Source organism: Buteo buteo, chromosome 2 (genome assembly GCF_964188355.1).
Source record: "Buteo buteo chromosome 2, bButBut1.hap1.1, whole genome shotgun sequence".
Taxonomy (NCBI): Eukaryota; Metazoa; Chordata; class Aves; order Accipitriformes; family Accipitridae; genus Buteo; species Buteo buteo.
Window position 1 is genome coordinate 1,135,591 of NC_134172.1, and position 13,340 is coordinate 1,148,930.

General features: G+C 39.7%; 1 protein-coding gene across 12 annotated transcripts in view; it reads left to right on the top strand.

Moving 5' to 3' along the window:
* The window catches only part of MAP4 (microtubule associated protein 4), a 164,217-nt gene that overhangs the window by 48,502 nt on the left and 102,375 nt on the right, over positions 1-13,340 (top strand). For all 12 annotated transcript variants that reach the window (XM_075042566.1, XM_075042574.1, XM_075042520.1 and 9 more), the window contains one exon: positions 4,758-5,020. In XM_075042566.1, the coding sequence (XP_074898667.1) occupies positions 4,777-5,020 (244 nt within the window). In that variant the 5' untranslated portion in view covers positions 4,758-4,776. The remainder of the gene's footprint in view (positions 1-4,757; positions 5,021-13,340) is intronic.

The following is a 13,340-nucleotide window of genomic DNA, read 5'->3' on the forward strand; positions in this document are numbered from 1 at the left end:
AAGAGATTAAAATAATTCTTCTGTATCTTTCAGATTAGCCAAGAAGAAAATGGAGTTTATTTCTCAAAATGAACAGGTTACTCACTGGGTACACAAAGATTCTGAGCATAAAAAGGAACAGATGGGGCAAATACTGGGTATAACAGATCAGCTGTTACTGGAACATGAAGAAGTCTAAACAATTCTTTAAAAAAAAAGTGAATTAAGTGAATTAAGTGAATATGATTTATTTGCTGTAGAATAATTTGAAGATTTCCTGGAACGGAGTGAGGAATGTCTAGTTACAGGGAAACTCTTTTCCTTGTCTGTAGTACAGCTGTCACTGTGGGACTGGTAATGCTATGGTCTGCTCCTTTCCACACCTTTCCTCTGAGCAAAATACTTGCTCAACTTGGTGTTCTTCAGGGAAGACTTGACTGTCCTCTGAGGCTCTTCCAGAGATAGAAATCTTGAGTCATGCAGGTTGGTGGTACACCATTACTGCTGTTATTCCCTCTGCTATTTAACAAACAAGAGGACCTCATCAGCTGTCTCACAGCTGAAGAATTATTTAATAAATTTTTAAACTGCTGCCTTCTGAAACCTTGCTCATTCCTCAGTTTTGCCCTTTCATCTTAAAAGTTAACGTCAGAATTCATAGTCCTTGTACTCTGTTAATATCTGATTTGCATAGCTATGTAACACACAGTGTATTAAGGTACATCTTGATGAAGAGTCTTGAATGCTTCCTATATGTAGCTAACTTTGTTCCATATGAATGAAAATGGTATAGGAAGCATCTGTCTTGCTAAGCTGGTCAACACATGAATATGCTTCAGGATTTGCTTCCTACCCTTGGGCAGAATCTGTGCAATGTACTTATTTTCCTTCTGTCTTGGTTAACTCTATAAGCCCTAGTTCAAACTGGGAGTCTGGGAACTGGTGTAGTTTGGCTGCTCTAACACAGAGATAGAAAGAAGAGAAATTGTTTCTAGTCCAATTCTAGTGATGTTCTGGCTGTCCTTTGATCCTACCTGGGCTGTTGAAGGCTTCCCATAGCCACTGTGGTGCTTTGGGTTGGGGCAGCCGGTTATTTGTCAGGCGCTTTTACGTGCCTGAGATACCAGTTCTGTATTTGCTACAAAAATGCAAAATGGCTTTTATTAGTTACACTGATTTATTTTTTTATATATACATAGTTTCTGCATTCCCTATTAAGTTAAATATAGACAAGGAAATGTCCTGCTGATAAGTCTGCATAACCTCATTATTATTTTTCCTCAGAAACTAGATTGCTTTAGTGTCCTAGTTCCTATGTAGGTCTGAAATAGAGACATTATCAATGCTATTTTATGGCAGCTATTTCATAAAGTGCTACCACACTAATGTGGAGAAAAAAAAGCACGATGTGAATCCATCAGTTGCTTGTGGTAGAATATTCATATGTTGGAGGATGATCTGAGTGGGATTAGCCTTGATTTGTATTTAAGAATTCCTAACTGTTTCCCTAACCCCACTCACATGGCAGGTCCCGCTGCCACCGGGGCTCCGGAGGCATTTGCTCCATTAGTTGAAGTACAGTTGTTTAAGTCTAGAGAAAAGGTGACTGAATATCTTAGTGGAACGAGGACTAAATAGTTTCTGGGCCATCTAAATGCTGCTTATAAGCTTGCTCTGACTACAAACCAATGATTATGGCCATACATGTTTCTGTGCTGTCTGGTGTTGGCTGTAGATGGTTACTGGGTTTGGATCATGGAGAGGAGGGGATGCTAAATGTTAAAGGGCCTCTCTATAAAGTAGTCGGGTAATAGGTTCCATTAGAGTGGGAGGATGGCAATGACTTGCTATTTGGACAGACCCTAAATTAAGCTGTCAAGAGGAAATGGTCCTAAAAGGCCACTCATGTTCCTGAAACTAAAATAGCAGGAATGCTTAATCTGAAGCAAATGTGTGAGAATTGTGAGCTGATAGTTCAGTTTATGGACTGTAATCTACTGCTAGTGAGCATTTGGAGTGAGGTTAAAAAGAGAGGTTTTCCCAAATGCCATTTACATAAAGTTTCAGGTTCCTGATGGGTAAACCTTGCTGTGCTGGCGTTGGTGCAGAACCAAATACGATACTACGAACATGAAGGACTTGTGACATCTGCAAAGTCTGATTCAGCCCAACCTGGCATGCCTGCTGCGAACAGCAGGAGTCGGATTTTTCTTTCAGCGTCTGGTGTGTTCACTCTAGCCTTTGCTTGTTTATTCCTCTAGTTATTGTATGTTCTCTAGCTATTTTCTGACAGTGCTCTTGATTCTTGCATTTTCTAGTAGCATTGTGAAGCAGCTTGTTGAAAATTTTAAATATTGTTTTTCTTCCTTATGCTAAATGAAATTTTCAGAAGAAAAAGATGAAATGTTCATAGCTCGAAAATTTTTTTTTTTTTTTTTTTTTTTTTTTTGGTGATTGACTGACCTAAAAGCCATCATTTCACTTTCAAGTTGAAAGCAAGGGAGGACATGGTTGAAATGATGGTCATTTAAGAGTCCCATTTCTTTCTTCGAAGAGACTGGCCTATGCAAAGATAAAACTTCTAGAAGTGACTTACTTCCCTGGTTGAAACTCAGTAAAGGGTAATGTGGTCAGTTGTGCGCAGATCTGTACGATGGTGTGTCTTGAAAATAGTCAAGAGCTCCTATCTGAAAGAAACTTTTTTTATCAAGGCTCTTTTACTTAAATATAAAGATGGCTTTTTTTAATAACCATAATTCATTTAACTGTGACCCTGCACAAAGGGTTAAGAGCTCCAAACCTTTCACCTTTAGATTTCCATTAAGTGGTAATTCTTCAGGGCCTTTAAACCAACAAAAACTGTAGTTGATGCTTGAAGTCTGATCTAGCTTGAAATCTGACCTTTTATTGTTAAAGAAAAAAAGCATAGATTTAACTGAATTAGTTTCCATAATATACTTGCATGCAATTACATAAACAACAATATATCAGTGTGATACCATTGTTTATAAAGAATGTGAAAAATTGCCTTACACAGGCTTGAGCCTGTAGGTATGTGTCAGTGGCCATATACTGCTGACGAAGAATTTCCTGTAGTTCAAGGAGTAGGAGCCTTTGTTTTTTAGGAACAAGAGGATCTATGTTCTGCAGTCACCATGTAAGTCAGTGACCCTGGACTTCTGCGCAGTGGCCACTTGGGTCAGGCCTTCATTAACCAACACATACAGATGCCCATTGTGTTTTTTTGTGAGTGTCTGTGCCTCTTTACGTATGCAGTTCTGTATCTTCAGCTCTGTTTCTGATTTTCTTCTAATGTAGCTTGGTGGTTCTTGTCTAATATAATGAGGATTGGTCGGAAAATGATAACTCACTTTACCTAAGCTCCTTCGTATCCTCTTGTTTGGATGAATTTGTTGTTGGAACTCTGAACTTATTGCTTCCATGTCCTTGTCCTCTACTAATTCTCAACCAGGCACCGCTGCATTGGCTTGCTGGACTCCTAAGGTGGAGTAAATCTTTCACTAACAGGGAGAGTCTCTGCACAGATCGTGCATCTAATAGCGAGTGTAATACAGATCAGCATCAAAATCCTTTTTGCATCCAAACATAGACCAAAACTAAAGGAAGCTGAGCTACCCTAGTAGGAGTAGTAAGTATGCTAATTTAGATACTAATGGCCCTTTATGGTTTTGGTTTTTACAGTTTGTACCAGACAATTTCTGCAAATGGCTAAAATGTATGACTAGAGCTTTTGATATCTTTGCTGTTTTGATAGTGTCATGCATACAGAACATGGACTAACACTGCTCTGAAAGAAAGTTTCAGGAATGCGCCTTCTGTCAATCAGAAGTGGTGGGTTTTGCTCCCTTAGACAGCTTTCTACAAATTCACGTCAGTATTTGTTGGCTGTTGTTCCTAATAATAACTTCAAAAGGATGAAATGTGGAAAAAAAAAATTGTTTATGGGTGTATTTGTTATGCCAACCTGAAAGCTTTAGCTGCAAAAGAGATGAATCAGTTCAGGTACATTTTCTGTTTAGTGCCAGGAAGTTAAATTGAATGCTGAGATACAAATCACAGAGGAAAAGATAAATGGTGATTCTTTCCACTTCACTTCCAATTTATAGCTTTATATATAATGTGTACGTGTGTACTTTACTATCTTTTTTCGTGTAAGCATTATTAAAACTTCACCTTCCAGCACAAATCCCAGAGCTAGAGTGGGTTTGTTGGTATTAGCAAGGTTTGCTGAGGACATAAACATGCTACAGGACCCTATCAAAGGGATCAAAAGCATCACTGAAGTATACATCAGAGATTATGTAAAATCCTAATCTCCATAGGGGAGGCTGGGTGGAGTCCAACCCAAGAACTAAATTCCCTTGCGTCATTTGTCTTTCTGTTCCTGAGGGTATGTAATTAACTCACAGATCTGGGGCAAGGCAGAAATCAGTGTATAAGACTATGTTTATGCTGGCCATGTACTGGTTTGGGGTGTGTTTTTTTGTTGTTTTTTTTTTTTTAAATACTGATAAAATATCACATGAAATGTAACGTTCATGCAGTAAAACCTGATTTAGATGATCCAGCTGTTTGTTTCTGTACTGGTGTGGGGTTTTTGTAAACATCTGGGAATTAATTGAGTGCTAAAGCAAATGTTTCTTCTTGTGTTATGGCACAGGAGGCACACAGTTGTCAACATCAAACTCTGTGCAAACTTAAAAGGTCTCTTATTAAAATGTTACTTTCTTTTTCTTCTTCCCCACATCACTTTTCAGGTTGCAAAGGTGCTAAAGCATGGCTGACTTGGATCACAACCTCAGTCTTGCGGATGCTCTGACAGAGCCAACTCCCGAGATTGAGGAAGAAGTGAAAAGGGACTTCATTGCCACTCTGGAAGCAGAGAAATTTGATGATGTGGTTGGAGAAACGGTAGATAAAACAGACTATGTTCCTCTGCTGGATGATGATGATGATGATGCAAAAGCTGGGAGCCAGGAACCAAAAAGCAAACCCCATGCAGATGGTGTTCAGGTGGAACGTAAGTGTCTAAAGCACAAGACCAAAAAGCTGCATCACTTAAGCCTCAGAGAACACTTTTGCTTATTGTAATATTGCTAGGCCTGCTAAAACAGGACTTTTATATGTTGCTGGTTTTAGTCTGAACAATTTATTTTAAAAGCAAAGATTGAGATCAAATCCTGTTTCTTGGTTTTTTACCTTCTCCTGTTCAGTTCTTCAGCCTGTAAAATAAGCTATCATTACTAGTTCACAGAAGATGCTATTATTTATGTTAATACTTTGCGCACTGCCTTGGGCTTCTCAGAGAAAGCACTGTCCAAAGTGTGTGACTGCTACGCTTACATATACAGTGCGTTCCATGTCAAAATACTACAACTGTGCAAGATAACCACCACTCTGGGTAACAGCAAATCCAAGGTGTAAAGATCGGTGACTTGCTGTTGCTGGTGACGTCTACAGAATGGCATCTTCATAAGGTCCACACTTTTGGGATCTTCAGACTCAAATGTTTATTAGCTAAAGCTTTGTTTCTCCACTGATCCAAGGGTCTATTTATTTTGATTTCTTGCTGCATGTATATGCTGGTTATGTGCATATATAGTAAAATGTGGTGCTGTCTCTGCTGGTTATGAACATTTACTAGCCCGGTTGATATTTATTAGTGTTAATAGCTTTATCAGAAAGTGCTTAGAAAAAGGAGAGGTTTAAACAGATACTTTCTTCCCTAGCTGAGTAAAAAGGAAAACAGTGAGATTTGGGGGTCATAGGTTTCTTTCTCAGTAAGTAATTTATATTCTTTGTATCTTTGCCTGTGTGGTGTTCTGCCCCTGCTGCCCCTAGCCAAGTGAGGCTAGCCACCTGGGATGCGTAGTGTCTTGATTATTATTATTATTATTATGCCTTGATCTATGCTGTGTAAAAGAAGAAAGCATTTGCTTCTAGACAGGTAACCTGGTGACTGCTTTGAGAAGAAAGTTGGGGTTTTTTTGCCTTAATCCTGATGCTCATCAGTGTTGATGAAAGTGGGATGTGTGGAAGAACTATAGCGATCACTCATCAGAATAAACAGGACCTCCAGGACTACAGAATGGGGAATTACACAATGGGGATTTCTGGACTAAGGCGCTTATTTGCATTGTTTAGAAGTGTATCAGGTGCCTTGTAATACAAAAAGTGTAACTTTGAATTTTCCATACTAAGGTAGTTCATTAAATGGTAACAAACAAGTAGGAGGGATGGAAGTAGGCAAAGACATTATAAAACTTTGAGCTTTGGTCAATACAGGTGTGTATTACTGTATTCAATTACAGTACCTCTAATAGAAGGTGTTTTATATTTTAGCATCGCAGAAGTAGGAGTAACAGAGAAACATGAAAGCTTGTTAACACTTTTGCATATGATTTAAGAATGTTTTAAAATAATGCTTTGCTCTAGAAGTTACAAATTCTAAAACATGTCGGCACCAGAATTTCTGTGTTAAAATCGTTATATAATGTTTTAAAATGCAAGTTCTGTAAGTTGTCTTCCCAGACATGTATCCCTTGAACACTACCATCATAACTCACTATTTCAAATAACTTCAGATTCTTGAAGCAGGTGTAATGAGGCCTTTTGGGTTTGCTCAATAATTAAAACTTACTGAACTGCCCTGTGAGAAAACTGCCAGTTCCTGTATGCAGAACTGAGGCAGAGATACCAGAGTGCTAACCCAGGTTACCTTTTGGGCCAGACTCTTCTCTTCATCTGCATCTCTTGGCTTTTCTAACACCCCTTCCCCTCCCCAGTGCCTTCCCTGGCTGTACAACCAGTTGTTTGTCTGCTTGAGCAGAACTTGTTTCCCTCCTACATGGCAAGGGGAGGGATGCAATTTCTTGTTCTTGGAAGTTTGTTTTTCCCTTTTTTGGGATAGCTGGAGAACAGTTATGAGCATTATCTAAATCTTTGGCAAGATGAAAACAAGACCCTAACTGAAGAAATTGGAGAGCTTGCTTGCCCTGAGTGGATAAGATAATGTTTTTCAGCTTTCTCACCTTGTATCACAAGAGGAAGGGCTATCAAGCTCTGCAGTTTAAAACAGTCTCAATTTACTACAGGCCAGTTCTAGGATTTCATCCGGTTATGTCTTGATTTGTCTAATCTGTTTTTCCCTGAAGTGATAAGGATACCTGTTGCTTCCATGAGATTTATTCATTGTTTACAACTGTTTAAAAAAATATAGTAAAGCTTAATGTACTTGCTTTTATTTGAGGCTATAGAATAAATGAGCCTGGATGAGGTATTACAAGATCCTAACAGGGGTGTTAGGTGTTCTAGTGCAGTTCTTTGAGTATTTGGGGAAGGGATACTGCTACATGAAAGGCAACAAGAGTTCTATATCCCTGGCTCCAAATATGACTGGAAATAGCTTTATTTTCCTGAGGGAGAAGAGTAGCTTTCATGGATCAGGCTTTTCAGCCCCCACTTGTTAATTTATTTATGTTAAAAGGCATGAATGTGTTCAGACAGCATGGTCTCTGCTACTGAGATTGCCTTTCCCGGGTCAGAAGAGGTTTAATCATGTGTCCTGTCAGGCTCTAGCTATTCTATCTCTGCTCAAGGGTATTCTTTCACTTTTTTCTAAACCCAGGAGCCAGACTAGACAAGTGTAATCATCAGATGGGCCTCCATCATGGACCTGGGTGAACCGTGTGAATACAGAGAGATGGAGATGTGATGAGTAGTTGTATGGTCACCTACAAATTTGTCCTAGAATAAAGCTCTAATAATAGTTAACTTATTTTAAAATATCATTGGAAAGGCATAGCTTAAGAAGAAAGGGTTTTACTCTTTCTAGCACCTGGCTGGACATCATAATTTGGCAAATTCTGGGGTAATCCTCTTATGACATTGTGGGCTTTACATAACGCTGAAGGATCGCTTTGGGTGCATGCTACCCAGTTTGCAGCTAGCTTTCCTTGTAATTTCCAAGGCTCCAAGGAGTTTAGAAGGTACTGTGGAGCTTCCAATTAAAGTCATGGAGGCTGTAGCAGCAGTTTTTATTAGGGTGCTCACGTGAAGTAAGGTATATGCATCCTGAAGTGCAAAGGAAGAGATGTTTGGGTGGGAGCAAGTTCCAGCTGAAAGGAAAGTACTGTGCTTTAATAGCTTGCAGCAGGCAGCAGTGCTCCTGTGAAATGTTTTAGCTCAAGTGAGGATCAGTATTGTTTCTGAAATGTTTGATTGTGTTATCGTTGAGGAATTGTGTACAAAGCTAGGTCTGTGGCATAACTGTTGTGGCCTTGTACACAGTAAATGCATGCCTTCCGTTCTTGCATTCACTCTGTTCACAAACTTGGTGATGAGTCTTAACTTTGTATACAATTTTTTAATAGGGAAACAAATCCTGAGCACGATGTAAGTGATGAAGTTCTTTTAATTTGCAATGGACAGTGGCTTTGGGGCTTTTTTCAGGCACACATGTTGCCACGAGATGGCTCTGCTGGTGCTGTGTGATGCTGCTGGACAGACACTGCTGCACAGCAGAGCAGACCATCCTCCCCTGCTATGGAAACAAAACACAGCTCCAGAGCCTGAAACCCAAGGCCAAACCACAACATTTCCCTTTCCTTCTACCTCCCTTTTTGTACTAGGAGTAAGCGTGCTTCTTGCAGAAGGCAGCAGGTTTTGCTTTTGAAAAGAAAGTTTAAACGCTTTGTCACGTATGAAAGTGAAGATGGAGAATGTTCCATATACCCCAAAGTTTCAGAGAGATTAAAAAAAGTCAGCAAGTGATGTTAAGATACTTGTATTCTTATCTCATATGATACATTAAACACCCTCTCCCTCTCAATGTCTGTCCATCCCCATTACTGCCTCAAAGTTGTTAAAACTTCTGATTAGTGTAAATCCCCATATTGTCTTTTTGTACAAAAACAAGTATCGAGCATGATCTGAGTGCACTCTCAGATCTGCCAGACACTTGTGATATAAACATTACAAATAGTTCAGAGACATGCAGGTGATACCAAAGGTGCACTCCTAAGCTCTGTGTGTTTTGTATGCTCTGCCCCAGATTTCAGCAGCTTTCCCAGCACCTCATGGCCCAGCTGCAGAAACTGCAGGTTCATTTCAGCATTAGGACCTTGTACCAGTAGTATGTCGGGAGCATATTTCAGTGTGAAGGGTTTTTTTGGTGCTTTTTGTTTAAAGTGCAGATTGTATTGTAAAGCTGCCTGGATCTTGTGTTGAGTTGCTTAACTACATAATATAAGTCTATTTTCTTAAAGAAGGAATGCCTTAAGTATTGTCTTGATAAGCCAAAGTGTTCTTGAAAGTTTTTCCATGTTTTATGAACTAAAGTGGTGAAATTAATCTAGTTGTTACAGTTCACAAAGCAAAATTAATCTTTTTCTAGCTCAGTTGCTTTACACTGATTTAGCATCACTCGGGTAATATTTGTGCTCAATTAACGAACTTCACTTGGGGTTCTCTAACATCCAGTTATCTTGGATTCAATCCCTACACAGGCAGCCAGCGATCAGACAAGGTGATTAAACCTTCAAGCTTCAGCTTCCTATTTCAGAAGGAGAGGTGTGAAGGTGGGATGGGGGATCTTAGGGGAAATTAGTATGGCAGGTCTCCTTTTCCTGCTCTTGGATGCCAGACCTGTCTGTGCAGCTGAATTTCTGTTAGTGCCATCTGACAGTATGTGTGTGCTTCTGAAAGCTCTGGCATCCCAGAAATACAAAACCAAGCAAGCCTTGGCTTCCATTTAAATTCAAATTCTCTTTAATTCTCATGGTTAGAGACTGAAGCTTGAGAATCCAAACCAAGTGTTTATGTCATACTGGAATGCCAAAGGGCAAGCAAAATTCTAAGGTGGTTTTTTTTTTTTGTGACTCTGGGAGATGATGTGCTTGACTGCTATTGAGAAGCCATTTTGAGACAGAATATTTAAACATATGAGTTGAAATAGCTTAAGCTACTTGTTAAGAGTTACCAGCTAGTTTTGACTGTATGGCTCTCTGTTTATCAGCTTTTTTTGTTCCCACTCATGATTTCTTTTTTTTTCTTTTTTTTTTTTTTGGTCTAAGCTTTCTGACAAAGTTGTGTTCAAGTCTGCGCATACAAATGTGTGATAGGATGATAAAACATGCAAAATGACTCTCATCCACAACCTAGCCATGCCACCCAGGCCTGCCGAGAGCTCTTTTTTTCTTTTTTTGCCCTCTGGTATCCCATGCCTACTACAGAGCAAGCAGGCTGTGGGTCTGATGGTGGAAATGTGCTCAGTTGTGGTTATGCTCCCATGTGCACTATGCCAAGTCACTGCTGGAGATTAGCGTTTTTTATATTGGCACTGTCCATTTGCTTGAGATTATCGGTTTAGCAAATGCTGCCTTAAATTTGTTTATATAAAAACAATCCTTTGATCCACTAGCCAGATGCAAATACTATCTTGTGATTCTGATGAGGATTATGTAGTTACAACATCTTGACATGTTTTTGTTTTCATGCAATTTAGAATATGAGGGGAGGAGACCTGGCCCTGAGAAATTGTTGGGTACTTTCACACTGCGCTCTAGCTAACTAAAATGAGTTAAATTTGCTCCAAAGGAGCTGACCTTCAGAGACATGAAAACAAAAACTACTAATGCTGGGTAGAGGAGTTTGATTTGATCTGATTTTCTGGGAGCTTGTCTTCCAAAAAAGCTAAAACTGTAAAGGAAACCATTTTACCTGGTTTTCATCCTGCCCAAGAAGTGCAGAAGGAAAGACATGGCATTTCTGATTCTTCTGCTTGTTTGGAAACTCACTGTTGAGTCTAAAATCTTCTTTAGATTTCATCTGGTTAAGTGATTTGGAGAGACCCTGGCTTGACTGCACTGCATGATGCATGTGCAACAGTGTCCTGCTTATCCCTGTGTATTTGCAGAGCTTTTTGAGAAAGTTAAAAACTGTTGCCTATATCAGACCTGCTTGCAGGTTCCTCTGTGGTTTGGGTAACTGGAGTCCCTCCCCCCTTGTGGCTTTGATGGCAGAGAAGCAACCTTCTGCAGCGAGCAGGGTGCACACAAAGGAAAGCAACTACTGGGGTTACTGCTCTGCGTGTTGTGAGGGAGAGGAATGTTGCAATGGCTTTAACCTATTCTTTTGCCCTAATTCCTGTGCTGTTGAAGCAAATGTAGGATTTTTTTGTTGTTGTTCCAATAAGTCAGCATAGGGGGCTGAATAAGATGAAGCTTCTCTGAAGGAATCTATTTGTGCTTTGTAGTCTAGAAGCTGCACAGAGTTGAGAGCCCTGTAAGCTCTATAGAAGGTTAAGCCAGAAACGCAGCTGGCTTTGAGCTGTCCTTGTTTTCATCTACCATAGAGTTTGATAGGCTTGACTGATGTTTTGGTAGGGTTTTTTTTGTCTTGTTTTAAGTTTGCAGAGCCCTTGGTAGGGGAGGGTGGAGTGTTCTGGCTTTTCTTTTTGATAGAAGACAGTTGGCTTGGATCACTTGGTACTTTAGGAGATCCATCTCTAAATGAAACTTTGTACAGATGAAGTACTTATTTTCTGAATGGTGAAATGCACTGAATTACCAGAAGTGTCACTGAGTGGACTATATGCAGTGCAAAGCTGACCTCAAGTGCACACAAACTGCTCGTTCCAAGTGCTACCAAACCAGTCTTACAGATGAACATGTTTTGCAACCTGAAGCAAGTGCTCAAAGTATGCACACAGACTTGCAGACCAAATCTGTAGTGTTTAGCCATATTTGTGATCAAGTTGAGTCCTGTTTTTAGCACATAAATAATGACAGTAGCATCAAGACCAGACTATGAAACGTTTCAACAGCTGTATTGACTATGGAAGGTGTAATGATCAGGTTCAGATGAAACCGAAAGCAATTATGTGATCATTTTGTCCAATTTAAAACAGAACTTGCACTAAAGTTTTCAATTACAGTTTAAATACTGAAGAAATGTGAGCGAGTTTGTGGGTCGTGGTAGTGGGGGTTGCTGAGTATTTTCCCCACCACTGAAAGATTTCTTTGACACATTGAGCATGAGTGAAGACTAGAGAAGACTTGCAAAGCCTTTGTTACAGTGGCATCATCAGCTACCTTCGTTAAACCAGTGTTATGATGCCCATTTGAGAAGGACTTAAGAAAACTTAGAGCTCTTGCACTTTGGTGAAGCAAAAGCTTCCTTGCTGTTAATGGGAAGGTTCAGCAGGACCTGTGTAGCTCCACTGTGTAATTCCTCGGAGATCTCATTGTAAGACCCTGCTATTCCATGAGATACCCAGCGTACGTTTTGGCAACTGTGAAGCAGTGTTGTATAAACCATCCTGTGACCCTGATTTCTCCTTGCTTGAACTGATCAGTAAACTCAGTGACTGGCAGCAGTTCTCCCAGTTACTAGTTAAGATAGTTCTGCTATTACAGTAAATACCAGACCTTGTAAAGACTGACAGCAGGAGGAGCTGGTGTGTTTAACTGCTAAGAAACAGGTCCAGGGATTCCTGTAGTATTTTCAGCTACTTGAAGAGGATGTAGGTGTATGTTTTTCTATAAGCTGTCTGGCAAGTTCATGTTGAATTTTTGTAAAACACCAGGATGAGCCACTGAAGTAACTGGAAAGACTTTTCTTTTGCTTTACTGAGGGTTGGATTAAGCCCTAAAGCGCTGTGTCTAAAGTACACTGGTAACGTAGCTTTGTTTTAATACTGCTTGAGCTCAGGGAAGGGACAGCAGCAGCTCGGGTAACTGAATGTGTGTCTCTTTGGGAGTGATTTTATTTTATTTTATTTTATTATAGGATTAACCCATTGCCCCGAGTGTTTCTTCAGAATAAGCAGAACTGAAGGCCTGAGGAGCTCAACTGCTGTTAGAGCTTGTGTTGCTTGTTATGCTTAACTAATACTACTCAAGTATTGTTCTTGCAGTGACTTGTCTTCACTATTTCGCAACTGGAAAATGGGACAAATTCTTAGAAATTAAGCAGAGTTTATTTAAGAAGATATTAGAAAATATTTTAAGACTTGGTGCAAGGTTGATATCTTCAACTTAGGTAAATGGCCTTGTAATATTCACCTGTCATGGTGGTGGTTGCCTACAGAAATATTGTGGTGCTGGCAACCTGCACCAATATTAATACCAGCACAATCCAACTGCTTTTGTAAGGACCATAGTCTGATCTCAAAGGCAGTAATTGAAAATAAATAAAATTTCTCAAGCAGTTTGCCAAAGCGATTATAGTTATTGACCCTCAGCAGCCCAGTGTAGAGATTATGGGGTGAATATAGAATTTCACCAGCATATTTTGATGATTAGGAAGAACTGTTTGAGTACTAGAAGTATGCTTTTTTT